Below are 20,008 nucleotides of genomic sequence, written 5' to 3'. Positions count from 1 at the left end.
CAAAGCATCCGGATTGCCCAGACTGGGCCTCTGTTTTCCTCAGCTGTGAACCTGAGGACCTCAAAAGATGACAGGAGCACGTGGGAGGGTCTGCGAGGTCTCTGTGCACATGCGTGGGTGTAGAATGAGGGCCTGGAAGTCAGGCCTGTTCTCTGGGATCCCCCCCCAAGTACCCGGCACATTGCCGCAGCCAAAGACAGATCCACGAGTCTGGTAGTGACCACCAATCTTTATGAGGGTGCTCAGAGAACACGCCCCGATGATGACACATCAATCAATCATCCCAGCACCTGGTGGTCCTGCCCGCCGGGTCAGTGACAGTGGCGGGGGGCGGGGGGCGGGGGCAAGCTGTGGGCACAGAGGAAGAAATGAAAGAAGACGGTGCAGGCGGTCATGGAGGGGAGAGGTGCGACACAGCCCCGCACCCCAGGGCCATCAGAGACGTCACAAAATCCATGCCCTGCCGTGCGGGGGGCCGGCCCAGGACCAGGAGAACGGGGAAGGGAAAAATGGAGAAAGGACCCGCAAATGTTCCTCAGGCTCAAGTCTGACCCAGGCCTCCTTCCTTGAGACACGGGCAATGGCTAGCCACAAGGCTGGCGGGTCTCAGCACTTCTTGGTGTCACACTGGACCTCGACGTAGGGCAGCCCCACAGGCCAAGTGTCGCGGGGCCAGTAGCGGATTTTGAAGGTTTCACCTGGCATCTCGTAGCTGGCGTCCACCAGGGACAGGATGACCATGCCGTAGGGGAAGGTGAAGCTAATGAGCACGTGCCTGTGGGACGCAGGGGCAGGGCGGTGAAGGCGCGACACCCAGGGCCGAGCTAGCCCTTCCTTCTCAAGGATGCGGATCATCCCACGGGACTACGACCTTTCCCCCGGCCCAAGTCTCCACATCTGGGGCTCCTCCCTCTGCACCCCACACCCATGGCTCAGGCTCTTCCCCCCAGCCTGAGCTCGGACACCTGAGAGTCCCTCTGACTTCGGGTCCCCGGGCCCCAGGACAGGTGCTTACCAGATGCTGTGGAGGTAGAAGAAGTGAATCCGCTGCCAGAAACCGCAGAGCAGGCGGTCGCTGAGCCAGCTGGCCAGGGCGAGGACCCACAGAACCACCGAGACCTGGACCAGGTGCCGGAGCTCCTTATTGGTGCTCCTAGAGAGGGAGGAAGGGGTCCCGGCCCGACTCAGACAGCAGCACCCGAAGGGGCTGATGGGAAATTCCTCCTTCCGAGGAGGTGAGGCTCAGAGGCTGGGAGGAAGGAAGCAGTGCACCGTGAGTGTGCAGGCGTTCGGTGCATGACCCCTGCTTGGAGCCAGCACTCGCTGAGCGTGTATAGGACCACAGGCACAGTTCTTTTTGTGTTTTTTTTTTTTTTTTTTTTTGAGACAGAGTCTCACTCTGTTGCCCAGGCTAGAGTGAGTGCCGTGGCAACAGCCTAGCTAACAGCAACCTCAAACTCCTGGGCTCAAGCATCCTCCTGCCTCAGCCTCCCGAGTAGCTGGGACTACAGGCATGCACCACCATGCCCAGCTAATTTTTCTATATATATTAGTTAGCCAATTAATTTCTTTCTATTTATAGTAGAGGCGGGGTCTCACTCTTGCTCAGGCTGGTTTCGAACTCCTGACCTCCAGCAATCCACCCGCCTCGGCCTCCCAGAGTGCTAGGACTACAGGCGTGAGCCACCGCGCCCGGCCCACCAGGCACAGTTCTAAAAGTCCTTGAGCTTGGCGGTGCAGGGGGCATTGCTTCAAAGACTGATGTACTGGAGGTGCTGACGTCACCGCAGTGCAGTGTGTCAACGTAGCCACATTGCACATGTACCCTATAAATATACACAAAGAAAAAAATACATGGGGAAAAAAATAAAAAAAAAAACTAAAAAGACAAAAAAAATATTTATATAAAGATGAACCAAAAAAAAAAAGGCCAGGCTCAGTGGCTCACACCTGTCATCCTAACACTCTGAGGGGCCGAGGCGGGAGGATCCCTTGAGCCCAGGAGTTGGAGGCTTCTGTGAGCTATGATGATGCCACTGCACTCCTGCCTGGGTGACAGAGTGAGACTCTGTCTCAAAAAAAAAAAAAGAATCTGTGCTTCTTCCCCTGACAGCAGAGTGAACCCTGGAGTCCCTTGGGAAAAGCATGTCAGAGATGAATGAGACAGCCACTTCTTCACGGTTAAAAGCACAGGCTCTGCCCATAGCCTAAAATGGGCCAGTTCAAACATCAGAATGCATAATGAATAAGAACTGGCGAGAGCTGCACCGTGCAGTCTAGTTGACAGTATTGTACTGACATCCGTGTCCTCCTTCTGAAATTGTACCATGGTTACGTAAGATGTTATCATTGGGGGAAGCTGGGAGAAGGATACACGGGACTCTCTGCTATTTTTGCAGCTTGCTGTGAATCTGTAATTATTTCAAAATAAAAAGTTTTAAAAAAATAGAATAATGACTGCAATGAATTGAAATACTTCAGAGCTATAAAAATCTGTGAGTTCATCATGAATCTTTTCAAAAATCCACTTCGTTGGTCCCCTAGAGAGAAGGCTATGGTGGCACCAACTCATTATTCTGGAAATTGATAAGTAAAGGGAAAGAATTGATCCTCCATCCAGTCTTTCTTTCTTTCTTTTTCTTTTTTCCTTTTTCTTTTTTTTTTTTGAGACAGAGGCTTGCTTTGTTGCCCAGGCTAGAGTGAGTGCTGTGGCGTCAGCCTAGCTCACAGCAACCTCAAACTCCTGGGCTCAAGCGATCCTCCTGCCTCAGCCTCCCAAGTAGCTGGGACTACAGGCATGTGCCACCATGCCCGGCTAATTTATTCTATATATTTTTAGTTGGCCAATTAATTTCTTTCTATTTATAGTATAGATGGGGTCTTGCTCTTGCTCAGGCTGGTTTCGAACTCCTGACATTGAGCAATCCACCCGCCTAGGCCTCCCAGAGTGCTAGGATTACCCATCCAGTCTTTCTTATTCAAACTGTATTTCAAGATCAATGAACAAAAGTCCTTCTTGATGGAAGAGGTGCAGATAATAAATGCAGAAGTAATGATAGAATCTGCAAATCACCCTTTTGCAACCCATAATGAGATGATGAACCAAAGCAGCATGTACCTATACCTGCTGAAGCCATTAGGTGGCAACTTTTTAACAAAGGGACCTGGGGACACCACCCTGGTCCACCTTAACAACACTCCATGTGGAACAATCACTCATTGCTGGGTTGTGATGGAATGCAACAGGAAGTACCCAGCACCACTCATGAAATATTCTAGCAAAACAAAACAAAACAAAGCAAAACAAAACCAAAAAAGAAAACCTCCACCTAAAATCTAGATCTAACAATTAATCTGCAGGAAATACAAAAAGAAAAAAAAAATAAGGGTACATGTTAACACTGTACATGAATGACACTGCAGGAAAGTCAGCCAAATCTAGAGCATGAATCACACTACATGACCAATGGCTTAGCTGCTGGGAAAAATCAGAAGTCTAATGAGAGGGAGAAGGCAGAAGGGACTGCTATGAAATAAGAGACCGAAAGACCATGTTTGGATTCTGATTTCAACAAAACCAGGTATAAGAGAACATCTTTGAGAAACGGAGGAGATGTCCATACTATTTGGAGGGAGTGTTTGTTAGACATGTGTGGGCCATATCTCTTATTTTCCCCTCTGGGTCTATCCCTACCCTTCTCCTCTTGTGCCCTGCAGGGTGACATGTGTGGACAAAATCCACAGGCTCCCTTGTCCTTGGGCTTCCAGTTGGGCTGGCCAATGGTCTCCAGTTGGGCAAGCCAATGGTCTCCAGTTGGGCTGGCCAATGTTCTCCAGTTGGGCTGGCCAATGGTCTCAAGTTGCATAGGCCAATGGTCTCCAGTTAGATAGGCCAATGGTCTCCAGTTGGGCAAGCCAATGGTCTCCAGTTGGGCTGGCCAATGGTCTCCAGTTGGGCAAGCCAATGGTCTCCAGTTGGGCTGCCTAATGGTCTCCAGTTGGGTAGACCAATGGTCTCCAGTTGGACTGGCCAATGTTCTCCAGTTGGGCTGGCCAATGTTCTCCAGTTGGGCTGGCCAATGGTCTCCAGTTGGGTAGGCCAATGGTCTCAAGTTGGGCTGGCCAATGGTCTCCAGTTGGGTAGACCAATGGTCTCCAGTTGGACTGGCCAATGGTCTCCAGTTGGGTAGGCCAATGGTCTCAAGTTGGGCTGGCCAATGGTCTCCAGTTGGATAGGCCAATGGTTTCCAGTTGAGTAATGGAGAGCCAGTTGGCCAATGAGGAGTCCCACAGGAAACCATTTATTTGGTTCTGTCAGAGTATGGATTTCCCTAGCTTCCTCCTGCAGGGCTGCCTGATGCTGGCTGCATCCAGCAACTGGAGATCACAGCTCCTCCAAGGAGGCTGTCTTCATGGAGACCACTCCTTCCCAGTTCTTGCGATTATTCCCTCCTGCCTCCTCTCCCATCGACCCTTGGCCCAGGCCTCCAGACGATCATAGATTCTCATACTTACTAGCACAAAGATCCTTAACAATCCCAGTGATTTGCCTACACCCCACCTTCTCCACTGTAAATAATCTTTTCATTCAACTTTCCTCAAATGGCCCCATTTGAGAGCCCCCTCTTTATCCTGCTAACAACTATTATAGTTTGAAAAATTGATTGTTTATCACAATAGTCAGATCCTGAAAAATTTAGGGGTGAAATGGTATGAAATCTGGAGGAAATATGGAACAGAGGTTGACAAAATATTGATGGGTGTCGTGGCTGGTTAGCGGGTGCATGGAGGTTTGGGGGACAATTATGTCTACCTGTATGTGTGCTTTGGTGGTTTTATCCTCAAAAAGACAAGCTCCTGGCCAGGTGTGATGGCTCATACCTGTAATCCCAGCACTTTGGGAGGCTGAGGCTGGAGGATCGCTGGAGCCTAGGAGTTTGAGACCAGCCTGGACAACATAGCAAGACCCTGTTTCTACAAAAAATAAGAAAAATTAGCCAGGCATGGTGGGACATGCCTGTAGTCCCAGCTAGTCAGGAGGCTGAGGCAGAAGGATTGCTTGAGCCCAGGAGTTCAAGGCTGCAGTGAGTTATGATCGCACCACTGCACTCCAGCCTGGGAGACAGAGTGAGACCCCATCTCAAAAGAAAAACAAAAAAGAGAGCTCTGCAGTCAGATAGACTTAGGTTCAAATTCTGGCCCTGCCATGCATTAGTGGATGACCTCGAGGAAGGAATGTCCCCTCCCTGAGCCTGGAGTCAAACAGAACTCAGTGCCTGGAACACAGCGAACATCATGGGGGCTCAGAGGGGGTGTGGGGGGCGGCCTCCCTGGCCACCTGCAGCCTGTACTCACTTCTTGTACTCCTGCACCACAATGTAGAGGATGTGCAGGGCGATGCTGTTGAGGGCGTAGGCATTGACCGTGGGCCGCAGGAAGGACAGAAAGGTGCTGACCACGGTGGTGATGAAGACCAGGCAGGAGAACTGGAGCCTGAGGACAAAGGGGCTCAGCTGCAGGTGGGAAGGGACGTCCTGGAGGGTTAGGTGGGGTCGCTTGGAGACCTTGTGGCCGAGGTGGGTGAGAAAGAGGAAGGGTCCTGGGGAGCCCAGCTAGGTTCAGAAGAGGGCCCTGAGTTTCCCAGGTGGACTCAGCAGAGGTTCCCAGGGAGCCCAGGTGGGCTGAGGCAGGGTCTCAAGAGTAACCCTGGCCAGGCACAGTGGCTCACGCCTGCACTTTGGGAGGCTGAGGCGGGAGGATCGCTTGAGACCAGGAGTTTGAGGCCAGACTGGGCAACACAGCGAGACCTCATCTCTACAAAAAAAATAGAAAAATTAGCCAGGCATGGTGGTGCATGCCTATAGCCCCAGCTATTTGAGAGGCTAAGACAGGAGGATCACTTGAGCCCAGGAGTTTGAGGTTGAGGCTGCAGTGAGCTATGTTGACACCACTGCATTCCAGCCTCAATGACAGAGTGAAACCTTGTCTCAAAAAGTAAACAAAATAAAAAGAAAAGGGCACCCCGGAAGCATTGGGTAGGGTGAGGAAAGTGTGTTAGGGGGGCCCAGGAGGGTCAGTGAAGGCTCCCAGGGCCCAGGTGAGGTCAGGGGAGGCATTCAGGGGAACCCAGGTGGGCTGGGAGGATGGATCTCTGGGCCCAGGTGAACTTAAAAGACATCAAACAATGGTTCTTAAGGACCCAAGAGAGATCGGGGGAGGCCCTGGGGGTGATGGGGTGAGGTGGGGGTCCTGGAAATCCCAAGAAGGCTTCAGAGGGGCTTGGGTGGGGGTGGACCAGTCGGGTCAGGAGAGGGACTAGGGAAGGGGCCCAGGAGGGTCAGATGAAAGATTCGAGGGGGGCTGGGTGACAGGCTCAGGGAGGGGTCCCTGGCACCTGGAGGCGGCTCTGGCAGCCTGGAGAAGGTGCTGGGTTGTCCGGGTGGGCTCAATGGAGGAATTCCAAGAAACCAAGCGAGGTCAGGAGAGGGCCCTTGGAAGCGCAGGGAGGTCAGGCAGGGTCAGGAGGGGACCCTCAGTGGTCAGGGCAGGGACGCCAAGGGCCCTAAAGGGGCTCAGGGGAGGGGAGGGTGAGCTCAGGCAGGGTCGGCTGAGGACTCAGGCCCCACCCTGCCCAAACGGCCAGTCCCTGGCGCACCTGCTGCCCCCCAGGAAGGCGGGGAAGTAGCAGCGGGGCATCCAGATGCTGTAGCAGCAGCCCAGCAGCCACAGGATGGCCAGCTCGTCCAGCAGCTGCCCCAGGAAGCTGAGCGTCGAGTGGAAGTACATGGAGAACAGTCCTGCAGGGGCGGAGGTGAGGGCAAGTGGTCAAGCCAGGGGTCGCCCCTCCCCCCCACTGTCCCCTGCTGTCCCAGCCCCGGACCTGCGTACCTACGAGCATAAAGAGAGCCGAGATGCCGTAGATAGAGCGGGAGCGCTTCTGCGCGTAGGGGTGCATCAGGTACATCATGAGTGGCCCCAAGAGTAAAAAGGTGACATTGCTGAACTGGAAAGGAAAGAGACATGGGGGGGGGGTTGTCAGACAGGGGAGGCAGAGGAGGGAGCGCTGCCCCCTCTGTCCAAAACCTCAGTCGCCAGCCAATCGGTCCCGGCTGCCTTTCAGGCAATTGGGAGTCATTCCCCTGTGAACGTTTCAGTTGACCTTGACCTTGTCAACTGGTCATCAATGGATCGATTACCTGGCTGGGTGCGGCGGCTCACGCCTGTCGTCCCAGCTACTCGGGAGGCCAAGGCGGGAGGATCACTTGCAGCCAGGAGTTTGAGACCAGCCTGGGCAACATAGTGAGACCCCCATCACTACCAAAAACAGCAAAATTAGCCAGGTGTTATGGTGTGCATCTGTAGTCCCAGCCACTTGGGAGGCTGAGCCAGGAGGATCTCTTGAGCTCAGGAGTTTGAGGTTGCTGTGAACTATGAGGATGCCACTGCACTCTGGGGCAACAGAGTGACAGACTCGGAAACAAAAAAAAAAGAAAAGAAAAAAACGAAAAGCAGCATGGCTGTCACTTTCTCATATTTTGGTTTTTTGTTTATTTTTTATTTATTTTTTTTTTTTTTTGAGACAGAGTCTCACTGTGTTGCCTGGCTAGTGTGAGTGCTGTGGCGTCAGCCTAGCTCACAGCAACCTCAAACTCCTGGGCTCAAGCGATCCTCCTGCCTCAGCCTCCCGAGTAGCTGGGACGACAGGCACGCGCCACCATGCCCGGCTAATTTTTTCTATATATATTAGTTGGCCAGCTAATTTCTTTCTATTTATAGTAGAGACGGGGTCTCGCTTTTGCTCAGGCTGCTTTCGAACTCCTGACCTGGAGCAATCCGCCCGCCTCGGCCTCCCAGAGAGCTAGGATGACAGGCGTGAGCCACCGCGCCCGGCCACTTTCTCGTATTTTGACTGCACAGCGTTCTGGTTCTCATTTGCCGGTGAGGAAATTGAGTCCCAGAGAGGTGAGGTGACTTCTCCGAAGTTGCACAGCTCTATGGGACTCTGAGGCTTGCTTTCAAGCCCTGCCTTGAAAAGTGGGAGGACCAGGCGGGTGGCAAGACGCAGATGCCTGGGGCGAGGGGCTCTGTGTCCTGCATCAGTGGCATGGGCGGGGACCGCCCTGCAGGCCGGCGCGATCCTCCTGCCTCAGCCTCCCGAGTGGCTGGGACTACAGGCATGCGCCACCATGCCCGGCTGATTTTTTCTATATATATTAGTTGGCCAATTGATTTCTTTCTATTAATTGTTTGCAGAGTCTCACTGTGTTGCCCAGGCTAGAGTGAGTGCCGTGGCGTCAGCCTAGCTCACAGCAACCTCAAACTCCTGGGCTCAAGCGATCCTCCTGCCTCAGCCTCCCGAGTGGCTGGGACCACAGGCATGCGCCACCATGCCCGGCTGATTTTTTCTATATATATTAGTTGGCCAATTGATTTCTTTCTATTTTTAGTAGAGATGAAGGTCTCGCTCTTGCTCAGGCTGGTCTCGAACTCCTGACCTTGAGAGATCCTCGGCCTCCCACGAGGCAGGGCACGGGACAGCCGCCCTGCCAGGGACGTGGTGCGGGCTCGAGGGACAGCAAAGGCTGCTGCTACTGTCGTTCTTGCCGAGGGAGAGACTGGCACACCTGCAGTTGGCGTAGCTGGTCCCAGCCCAGGGCAGCAGCACCGACACGGGGGTCGCCAACAGCGCCCCTAGTGTCCGAGCGAGGAAAGAGCGGCGGGTGGAGACGGAGACTGACTGGCGGCTGCAGCTCGGGACTCTCCGATCTTATCACGCCGTGCCCTGCCGGGCTGGGCCCCCACGCTCCCCGGCTTCGTGCCCCACCCGTGAGGCGGGGAGAGACACCCATCTGGGATCCTGCCCAGAGCCAGCCCGGCCCGGAAGTCGATATAATATACACAGGTGCTCAGCACACGTGCTGCAGGGGCTGTATACAAGGGGTTGCAATTATTCTAGAATTGTTTGCTGCTTTGTTAACTGTGCCTGGCAGAATGAGTGGCCTGGAGAAGGGGCTGAATGAATACCTAGCACAGGAGGAAGGGAAGAAGTGGCCTGAATTGACCCCTCGCTTTAGCCTTGGGAAAAGGCAGTGGGGGGGGGGGGGCCCTTTCTCGTTCGCCCCAAGCTGACATCGCAGCCCCCCAACACCCAGCTCCCACAAACAGCCTCTCTCCCCAAATGCTGTTTCATTTCAGGATTCCTGTCACTCATTTCTCTTTTTTTTTTTCGAGACAGAGTCTCACTCTGTCACCCAGGCTGGAGTGCCATGGCGTCAGCCTAGCTCACAGCAACCTCAAACTCCTGGGCTCAAGCGATCCTCCTGCCTCAGCCTCCCGAGTAGCTGGGGCTACAGGCATGCGCCACCATGCCCGGCTGATTTTTTCTATATATATTAGTTGGCCAATTAATTTCTTTCTATTTTTAGTAGAGATGAAGGTCTCGCTCTTGCTCAGGCTGGTCTCGAACTCCTGACCTTGAGAGATCCTCGGCCTCCCAGAGTGCTAGGATTACAGGCGTGAGCCACCGCGCCCGGCCCCACCATTCATTTCTTGACTTGTCTGTCTGTCTTTGCCCTCCACTGCTGGACTGGGACTCCCCTGAGGACAGGAGACACCTCTGTTTGATCCCTGAGGGTGTCCCTAGCACCTCTCATTTGGGGCACCCTGTACACCCCCAAGAAAATGTGTTAGATCCATTGAGTCAATAAACAACATCTTCAGGGCCGGGCGCGGTGGCTCACGCCTGTAATCCTAGCACTCTGGGAGGCCGAGGTGGGTGGATCATTTCAGCTAGGGAGTTCGAGACCAGCCTGAGCAAGAGTGAGACCCTGTCTCTACCAAAAATAGAGGTTAATTGGACAGCTAAAAATATACAGAAAAAATTAGCCGGGCATGGTGGCGCATGCCTGTAGTCCCAGCTACTCGGGAGGCTGAGGCAGGAGGATCGCTTGAGCCCAGGAGTTTGAGGTTGGTGTGAGCTAGGCTGATGCCATGGCACTCACTCTAGCCTGGGCAATGAAGTGAGACTCTGTCTCAAAAAATAAATAAATAAATAAACATCTCCAAGCACCACTTGTCCCTCTCTCCTCATTGCCAAAGGTCCAACTCCCACCACCCACACCTGGCTTTTGTCATTGGTTAAACACCCCACACGCACACCTGTATCCCTTCAACATGTGTCCATTAATGTTGGCGCCGGGCAGGGGACGTGGTCTGTACACCAGACACGATACACAGTTCAATTGCATGAATTGAGATAAACATGATGAATCAGTAATCAGTAATCAAGTGGCCTCACAGTGCCATGGTTAAGTGAGAGACTCTAGGACCAGCCTCTTTGGGCATTTGCAACTTTCATGCACTTGTAATTTGCATGCTGTGTGACTCTAGAAAACAAATTTACCCTCTCTGAGCCTCGATTGCCCCATCTGTAAAATGGGACACATGAGAGTATCTACTTCATGGGATTTTCACAAAGATTACCGAAAGTGCTGTTTGTTCAATGACATGAATAAATGTCAAATAAAATTAATGAATGTCATTTTCACATCTCTTTATAGTTAGGTTTACTTCTAATAATAATAGCTTCAATGTACTCAATGCTTAGGATGTTTCAGGGGCTGTGGGGTTTTTTAATATATATATTTCTATTTTTAAAAATTTAGACATAAATCACCTACTATAAAAGTCACTCTTTTTTTTATTTCAGCATATTATGGGGGTACAAATGTTAAGGTTACATATATTGCCCTTGCCCCCCTCCCACCCGCCTGACACCCAATAAATGTTATTCCTATATGTCCACTTAAGTGTTAATCTGTTCATATCAATTTGCTGGCCGGGTGTGGTGGCTCACGCCTGTAATCCTAGCACTCTAGGAGGCTGAGGCGGGCAGATTGCTCGAGGTCAGGAGTTCGAAACCAGCCTGAGCAAGAGCAAGACCCCATCTCTACTATAAATAGAAATAAATTAATTGGCCAACTAATATATATAGAAAAAATTAGCCAGGCATGGTGGTGCATGCCTGTAGTCCCAGCTACCCGGGAGGCTGAGGCAGGAGGATTGCTTGAGCCCAGGAGTTTGAGGTTGCTGTGAGCTAGGCTGACGCCATGGCACTCACTCTAGCCTGGGCAGCAAAACAAGACTCTGTCTCAAAAAAAAAAAAAAAACAAAAAAAAAACCCACCAATTTGCTAGTGAGTACATGTGGTGCTTGTTTTTCCATTCTTGAGATACATCACTTAGTAGAATGGGTTCCAGCTGTATCCAGGAATATACAAGAGGTGCTAGATCACCATTGTTTCTTAAAGCTGAATAGCACTCCATGGTATACATATACCACATTTTATTAATCCACTCATATATTGATGGGCACCTGGGTTGTTTCCACACCTTTGCGATTGTGAATAGTGCTGCTATAAACATTCGAGTGCAGGTGTCCCATTTGTAGAGTGTCATTTGATCTTTTGGGTAGATGCCCAGTAGTGGAATTGCTGGATCAAATGGTAGATCTACTTGTATTGCTTTAAGGTATCTCCATATTGTTTTCCATCGAGGCTGAACCAATTTGCAGTCCCACCACAGTGTAGGAGTGTTCCTATTTCTCCGCTAACATTTATTGTTTGGGGTCTTTTTGATAAAGGCCATTCTTACTGGAGATAAGTGATATCTCATTGCAGTTTTTTTTTTTTTTTTTGAGACAGAGTCTCACTTTGTTGCCCAGGCTAGAGTGAGTGCCGTGGAGTCAGCCTAGCTCACAGCAACCTCAAACTCCTGGGCTCAAGCGATCCTTCTGCCTCAGCCTCCCGAGTAGCTGGGACTACAGGCATGCACCACCACGCCCGGCTAATTTTTTTTGTATATATATTAGTTGGCCAATTAATTTGTTTCTATTTATAGTAGAGACGGGGTCTCGCTCTTGCTCAGGTTGGTTTCAAACTCCTGAACTCAAAGGATCCGCCCGCCTCGGCCTCCCAGAGAGCTAGGATTACAGGCGTGAGCCACCGCGCCCGGCCTCATTGCAGTTTTGATTTGCATTTCCCTGATGATTAGAGATGTTGAGCATTTTTTCATATGTTTGTTGGCCTTTATTCTGTTGTCTTTTGAAAAATTTCTGTTCATGTCCTTTGCCCACTTTTTGATAGGGTTGTTTGATTTTTTCTTGCTGATTCTCCTGAGTTCTAAATAGATTCTAGTTATCAGCCCTTTATCGGATGTGTAGCTTGCGAAAATTTTCTCCCATTCTGTGGGTTGTCTGTTTGCTCTCTTGACAGTTTCTTTGGCTGTGCAGAAGCTTTTTAATTGGATCAGGTCCCATTTATTTATTTTTGTTGCTGCTGTGATTGTCTTTGGCGCCTTCTTCATGAATTCTCTGCCTAGGCCAATGTCTAGAAGAGTATTTCCAACGTTTTCCTCTAGGATCCTAATAGTTTCACACCTAATGTTCAAGTCTCTTACCCAGCGTGAGTTGATTTTTGTGAGAGGTGAAAGGTGTGGGTCTTGTTTCAGTCTTCTGCATGTGGCTATCCAGTTTTCCCAGCACCATTTGTTGAATAAGGATTCTTTTCCCCAGTTTATGTTTTTGTCTGGTTTGTCGAAGATTAGTTGGCTATATGAGGATGGTTTTATATCTGGGTTCTCTGTTCTGTTCCACTGGTCAATGTCCCTGTTCTTGTGCCAGTACCAAGATGTTTTAATTACTATAGCCTTGTAATATAGTTTGAAATCTGGTAAACTGATACCTCCTATTTAGTTTTTATTGACTAGGATTGATTTTGCTATACGGGGTCTTCTCTGGTTCCATACCAAGAGTAAAATTATTTTTTCTATATCTTTGAAAAATGATGATGGTATTTTAATAGGGATTGCATTGACTCTGTAGGTCACTTTGGGTCGTATAGACATTTTAACAATGTTGATGCTGCCAATCCATGAACATGGTATATTCTTCCACCTGTTTACATCCTCTGCTATTTCTTTCTTCAGTGTTTCATAGTTCCCCCTGTAGAGGTCTTTTACCTCCTTAGTTAAATATATTCCAAGGTAAATTCACTTTTTTTAAAATGAAACAATTCACTAGTTTCTAGTATAGTCATAAGGTATGGAACCATCACCACCATCATTCCGGAACACGTTCATCACCCCAAGAAGAAGTCTTGTCCCCGTAAGCAGTTATCCTCAATCCTTCATCCTCTCCTGGTCCCTGCAACCACGAATCCACTTTCTGTCTCTGCGAATTTGCCTTTTCGGGGCATTTCCTACAAGTGGAAATATACAATGTGTGGTCCTTTGTGATTCAGTGGGCTTGATGTTTTCAGGGTTTGTTTGTCTTTTGTTTGTTTGTTTGTTTGTTTTTTGAGACAGAGTCTCACTCTGCTGCCTGGGCTAGAGTGCAGTGGCATCAGCCTAGCTCACAGCAACCTCAATCTCCTGGGCTCAAGCGATCCTCCTGCCTCAGCCTCCCAAGTAGCTGGGACTACAGGCATGCGCCACCATGTCTGGCTAATTTTTTCTATGTATTTTTAGTTGGCCAGTTAATTTCTTTCTATTTATAGTAGAGACGGGGTCGCTCTTGCTCAGGCTGGTTTCAAACTCCTGACCTTGAGCGATCCTCCCACCTCGGCCTCCCAGAGTGCTAAGATTACAGGCGTGAGCCACCGCACCCAGCTGGGAGGTGTGATTGGATCTCAAGTTGCACGCAGCCAGAGGCTCAGAGAGGGTCGGGTCTCCTGCTAGGTCACACAGCATTTGGGGAACAGCCAGGGCTGGAACCACACTGCACAGGCCAGCAGCGAGGTGGCTCAGAAGAGGAGCTTCTCTGATCTCATCCCTTCTTTAACGCCCCCAGACATCCCCTCCTCCTTCCCACCCCGTGCCTTCGCCTGTGCAGTTCCCTGTGCCAGGAATGCCATTCCTTTCTTCTGCGCCTCACCTGAGTGTCTGAGAGGGAGTTTTCTTTTTTATAATTTTTATTTATTTATTTATTTTGAGACAGAGTCTCGCTTTGTTGCCGAGGCTAGAGTGAGTGCCGTGGCGTCAGCCTAGCTCACAGCAACCTCACACTCCTGGGCTCAAGCAATCCTGCTGCCTCAGCCTCCCGAGTAGCTGGGACTACAGGCATGCGCCACCATGCCCAGCTAATTTTTTCTATATATATTAGTTGGCCAATTAATTTCTTTCTATTTATAGTAGATAGTAGAGACGGGGTCTCGTTCTTGCTCAGGCTGGTTTCGAACTCCTGACCTCGAGCAATCCGCCCGCCTCAGCCTCCCAAGTGCTAGGATTACAGGTGTGAGCCACTGTGCCCGGCCAGAGAGGGAGTTTTCTGCAGAGGACGGGACGCAGAGCCTCTGAAGGTTTAGCAGGACCCTTGGGGAGGAAATCTAGGATCACAGCAGCCTCTGGGAGCTGGGGAGCCTTGAAACTTCTGCCTGTTCCACTTGAAACTCTCCTAAGTTGTCAGAAACCCAGAAGGAGGCCACTCTGGGAGGCTACCAGGCCAATGGCAACCACAGCAGCCCACACCTGGGCCTCTGCCCGTGCCCTGCTCGAGCCAGGCCCTCCCACACGCCTGCCTTCTGTCCCTACTTCATGACCCATCCCTGCTCCCCCAACCCACGTGCTGAATGCAACAGGTGGCCCAGTTGAGGCCACATTGTGACCCCTCCTTTGCTCAAGAGCCACCCAAGGCCACCAGTGCCCTTGGGATGGAGCACACAGTCCTCCACCTGGCCTTCCTGATGTGGACCCAGGTTGTTTAGTAGCTGTTTTATCCCATTCTCTCGAGTTCAGTGCCTCACCCTCAGACGGCCTGGGCTCCGGCCTCGAGCCCCTAGCTATTTCCCGACAGGCTGTGCTGTCCTGTCCCGAGACAGCTGCATAGGACATTAACTCATTCTTGGTGCCTTGGCCGGACACGGTGGCTCACGCCTGTCATCCTAGTGTTCTGGGAGGCTGAGGTTGGAGGATCGCTCAAGGTCAGGAGTTGGAAACCAGCCTGAGCAAGAGCAAGACCCCATCTCTACTATAAAATAGAGAGAAATTAATTGGCCAACTAATATATATAGAAAAAATTAGCCGGGCATGGTGGCGCATGCCTGTAGTCCCAGCTACTCGGGGGGCTGAGGCAGGAGGATCGCTTGAGCCCAGGAGTTTGAGGTTGCTGTGAGCTAGGCTGACGCCACGGCACTCACTCTAGCCTGGGCAACAAAGCGAGACTCTGTCTCAAAAAAAAAAGAAAAAAAAAAAAAAAAGACTTGGTGTCTTGGTGTTCGCGGTGTTTTAGGGTCATTGATGTCTCCTCCCCACTCAGCAAGTAGACGCCTCACTCCCCAGCCGGGGGCACCTCCCCCACCCCCTTCTGGCATCTTTTTCTTCCATCTGCCTCAAGCTAACCACACAGCTGGAGGAATCTGTTTCTAATTTTAAACCTCCCACTGCCTGGGAGCACTGAGGCACTCTGGGACCCCAGAATCAACCATCCAGCATGGGGTGATTTACAGCAAATTTTGCTTGAATGAAGGAGTGAGTTCATCAATGGACACAGGATACATTTCCAACACTTCAACCCAGCGTGCAAAACATGTTTGTCTTCAATTCTCCCCATCTTCTAGCCACAGGAACAAACTGTTCCCCTGTTCCCAATCTGACCAGCTCCTCTTTTCCTTCCAGGACTGAGTACATATTTTTCCCTTCCTCTGCTCTCCTTTCCTGAACTCCTACCCAACTTGAGGAACTCCTATTCATCCTTCAAAACCCAATTCCTAGGTGCCCATTTCCCCCAACACCTGGAGTGAGTCCTTTGGTGTTTTCTTCTTCCGAAAGCAGAGCACCAAGAAAGCAAAAGATTCCTCTTTGTAGAAGTATTTTCCAACTGAATGAAGTAATGACTCATCAGTGGATAATGATGAAGTCAACATGATCAGATTTTCTTTTTTTTTTTGAGACACAGTCTTGCTCTGTCACTTGGCCTAGAGTGTCGTGGCATCAGCCTAGCTCACAGCAACCTCAAACTCCTAGGCTCAATGGCTCCTCCCACCTCAGTCTCCCAAGTAGCTGGGATTATAGGCATGTGCTACCACACCCAGCTAATTTTTTCTATTTTTAGTTGCCTGGCTAATTTTTTTTATTTTTATTTTTTTAGTAGAGACAGGGTCTCACTTTTGCTCAGACTGGTCTCAAACTCCTGACCTCAAGCAATCCTCCCACCTTGGCCTCCCACGGTGCTGGGATTACAGGTCACTGTGCCCAGCCAATGTAAACAGATTTTTATAATTTTTTCTGCTACATATTTTGTCTAGAGTGTTTTGTCTAGATCAAAAGCATGCTTTTAGATAGCTGCATAGTATTTCCCCAGAGTGTGTTTCCACCCGCCATACATTGGTGGCAATGTTACAGCTTCCGTGTTTTTTCTCATTTATTTGCAGCAATTACAAAATGATTCAGCGATGACTGTGTATATAAATCTTGCTTTCTATGGGGATTATGTCTCTGGTAAAAATTCCTAGAGCTGCAATGACTAAGTCAGGAAGGGGAGGGTCATTTGTAAATCCATCTCTCAACATAAGTTGTCAAATTACCCACAGGAAGCTACAATATGTGAGTATGCCCATGTTCACTAGAAATAAACTCATTTTTGGCTGGGCGCGGTGGCTCACGCCTGTAATCCTAGCTCTCTGGGAGGCCGAGGTTGGCGGATTGCTTGAGGTCAGGAGCTCAAAACCAGCCTGAGCAAGAGCAAGACCCCATCTCTACTATAAATAGAAATAAATTAATTGACCAACTAATATATACATAAAAAAACTAGCCAGGCATGGTGGCGCATGCCTGTAGTCCCAGCTACTCAGGAGGCTGAGGCAGGAGGATTCCTTGAGCCCAGGAGTTTGAGGTTGCTGTGAGCTAGGCTGACGCCACGGCACTCACTTTAGCCTGGGCAACAAAGTGAGACTCTGTCTCAAAAAAAACAAAAACGAAACAAAACAAAAAAAAACTCATTTTTAATCCTTGAAATGAGAGGTTAAAAAAAAAAAAAAAAAGCCCCAAACTTACTGCTTTCTATTTGGCTATTGTTTTAGATGTGAGTATATCAGAAGTTGGCAAAAGTCTTACTGGCACGAAGCTGTGCCCATTTATTTAGATATTATCTATGGCTACTTCCCAGCTATGGTGTCGGAGTTGAGTATTTGCAGACAGAGTCTGCATAGCCCGCAAAGCCAAAAATATTTACTAGTTGCCCCATAGGGGAAAAGACTGCCACCCACTGTTCTGAACTATATGATTAGCCGGGCATGGTGGTGCATGCCTGTAGTCCCAGCTACTCGGGAGGCTGAGGCAGGAGGATTGCCTGCCATGGTGCTCACTCTAGCCTGGGCAACAGAGTGAGACTCTGTCTCAAAAAAAAAAAAAGAAAAGAAAAGAAAAAGAAAAAGAAAAAGAAAAGAAAATACCCAAGAGTGCTGTGACGTCAGCCTAGCTCACAGCAACCTCAGACTCCTGGCTCAAGCGATCCTCCTGCCTCAGCCTCCCGAGTAGCTGGGACTACAGGCATGCGCCACCATGCCCGGCTAATTTTTTCTATATATATTAGTTGGCCAATTAATTTCTTTCTATTTATAGTAGAGACGGGGTCTCGCTCTGGCTCAGGCTGGTTTTGAATCCTGACCTCGAGCAATCTGCCTGCCTCGGCCTCCCAGAGTGCTAGGATTACAGGAGTGAGCCGCAGAGTGTTTGCACCAGGGAAAGGGAGTCTTGTTGTGCGGATCTTTCCTCTGTCCTTGATAGACATCTGGAAATGCAAGGCCAAGGAGATGACGATGCGAAATCTCCCTCAGAGGTGTCACAACCAGGAGAGAGCAAGTTATGTCATTTGGAGATAGGTGAAAGGAGGGCAGAGCAGAGGAGGATTTTGCATGAAATGAGAACACACAGCTATTACCCGGGCCCGGCCCACACCTGAGTCAGCCCTCTCTCGGCGCCTTCCGTGGGGGGCCACCACCTGGGGGCGGGCTGAACAGAGAACATTCTGGACCACAGGGGCTGCTGGGGCATCCAGAGACCAAGAGCTTTGACACCCCTGCCCTTATCCCCAGCCTCTGGGGATGAGCATACTGAGCTCCCTCCCATTTTACAGGTGGGACTACTGAGGGCCAGAAACTGGATCTCCAGCCAAGGAAGACCAAGAAGCAGGGAGAGGGGCCCTGCGTCTCACATGCCCACCTCGAAGCCCTGGGAAGCCACAACGTCAAAGATAGCAGGGTTTGGGAGGCTGAGGCAGGGGGATCCCTCGAGGTCAGGAGTTCGAAACCAGCCTGAGCAAGAGCAAGACCCCCGTCTCTACTATAAATAGAAAGAAATTAATTGGCCAACCAATACATATAGAAAAAATTAGCCGGGCATGGTGGCACATGCCTTGTAGTCCCAGCTACTCGGGAGGCTGAGGCAGGAGGATCACTTGAGCCCAGGAGTTTGAGGTTGCTGTGAGCTAGGCTGACGCCACGGCACTCACTCTAGCCTGGGCAACAGAGTGAGACTCTGTCTCAAAAAAATAATAATAATAATAAATAACAGGGTCAGCGCCACCCGACCCCCCCAGCCACCTCTGCAAAAAGCCTCCTGCAGTCACCAAGTCTCAATCCTGACTCTACCTACAAGGGTGACCCTGGCATTTCTTTCAAACTCCAGGGACACTCATTTCCTCGCCTGGACCATGGGGCGAAGTCCACGTCGCATACGTTGCGTCTAGCTCCCAACGCCATTGCGAAGAAGACTGGAGGAGAGGCCGCAGGCAAAGTGGCTAGCACAATTCGCAGCCCCGGCAAGTGCGAGGTACCGGCCTGAGTTCCCGGGATGGATTTGCTCACGTCGGCTGAGCGGGAGCTGGGCCGGGTCCCGGAGCCAAGCACTAGGCGTGGATTAGCCACCGTCGCAGGAGCCCCTGGAGGGCGACCCCTGCTTCCCTCACTGCCGAGTCCCCTGCGGCCCCGCACGGGGACAGCACAGCACTGCCGTTTTTGCACTGAAGATTCTTGGGCACTTCTAAGGCAGGGCTTTAGCAGGGGTTAGGGCAAGAGTGGCCAGCCCCCCTGGCATGCCCAGAACTGAGGGGTTCCTGGGGAGGCGGATCTCGAGGGACAGACACTGAGATAGGCCCAGGCAAACCGGGACAGGTTGGTCGCCCTGGGTTGAGGGTGTAGCTGCGAAGAGCCAGACAGACACAGTCACCTCTCCCGGGACGCTTTGCTGAATGGGACCCACCCTTCTGGTTCAGGGGCGTCCTCTGTCCCCCCACTTCCTGGCAGCTGCCTGTGCGTCCTGCCATCACGCCATCACCCCCCTGGATGGCAAATGCCTGAAGTCACTCGGCATTCTCCGCTCAGGGAGGGCAGAGCCCGGCTCTCCGCCCGGGCACCTGGGCTGTTTCCAGAACATACCGCAGAGCCCGGCGCCAAGAGAAGACAAGCGGATGAATGACAGGCGCATCCCTTGGCTGACAGCTGAGAGCGCCGGGGCTCAGACAGGGGAACCGCTCCGCCCCCCCCACCCCCCGACGGTGAGACTCCCCAGCCAGGACGTGGAGGAGCTGGGCTCGAACCCGCGACCGTCCACCCCGCCGCCCGCGCTGGGGCGGGCGCTCACCGTGTTGTAGAACTCGGCCACCACCTGGGAATACTGGAAGTTGCTCTCGCACCAGTCTATCTCGGAGCTCTGGTAGGCGAAGATACTGGGCATCTTGACGCGGCGCCGGCCACCCGCTGGCTGCGCCCGGCACTGGGTCCTGGCCCACTGGCAGCGAGGGAGGCTAGCAGAGCCGGCGCGGGGAAGGCGGGGAGAGGACAGCTCTGGGCCCCGCGGCAGGCCAAGACGAAAAACCTGCTAGGCTGCTCCCCGGTTGCACCAGGGCGGCCTGGCAGTGCCGTGGCAGTGGCCCTGGGCACACGCTGTGGGGGTGGGGCTGGGCGGGGAGGCCTCCCCTCCCGGCTCACGAGTTGTCAGGGGACGGGAACTGTTCTGAG

The 20,008-nt window shown here is 51.4% G+C and overlaps 1 protein-coding gene across 1 annotated transcript; it reads right to left on the bottom strand.

The window, feature by feature from the left end:
- Window positions 1–292: 292 nt before the first annotated feature.
- On the bottom strand, window positions 293–19,774 carry ACER1 (alkaline ceramidase 1). The gene is made up of 6 exons (XM_012761736.2): window positions 19,632–19,774; window positions 6,889–7,003; window positions 6,656–6,797; window positions 5,356–5,493; window positions 1,016–1,153; window positions 293–775 (listed from the first exon to the last, which is right to left on the bottom strand). Exons 1-6 carry the CDS (start codon window positions 19,722–19,724, stop codon window positions 607–609), a joined length of 795 nt encoding a protein of 264 aa, XP_012617190.1. The 5' UTR covers window positions 19,725–19,774; the 3' UTR covers window positions 293–606.
- Between the last annotated feature and the right edge of the window lie 234 nt (window positions 19,775–20,008).

The sequence above is a fragment of the Microcebus murinus genome, chromosome 27 (genome assembly GCF_040939455.1).
Source record: "Microcebus murinus isolate Inina chromosome 27, M.murinus_Inina_mat1.0, whole genome shotgun sequence".
NCBI lineage: Eukaryota > Metazoa > Chordata > Mammalia > Primates > Cheirogaleidae > Microcebus > Microcebus murinus.
This window is presented reverse-complemented; position numbering and strand designations above follow the sequence as displayed.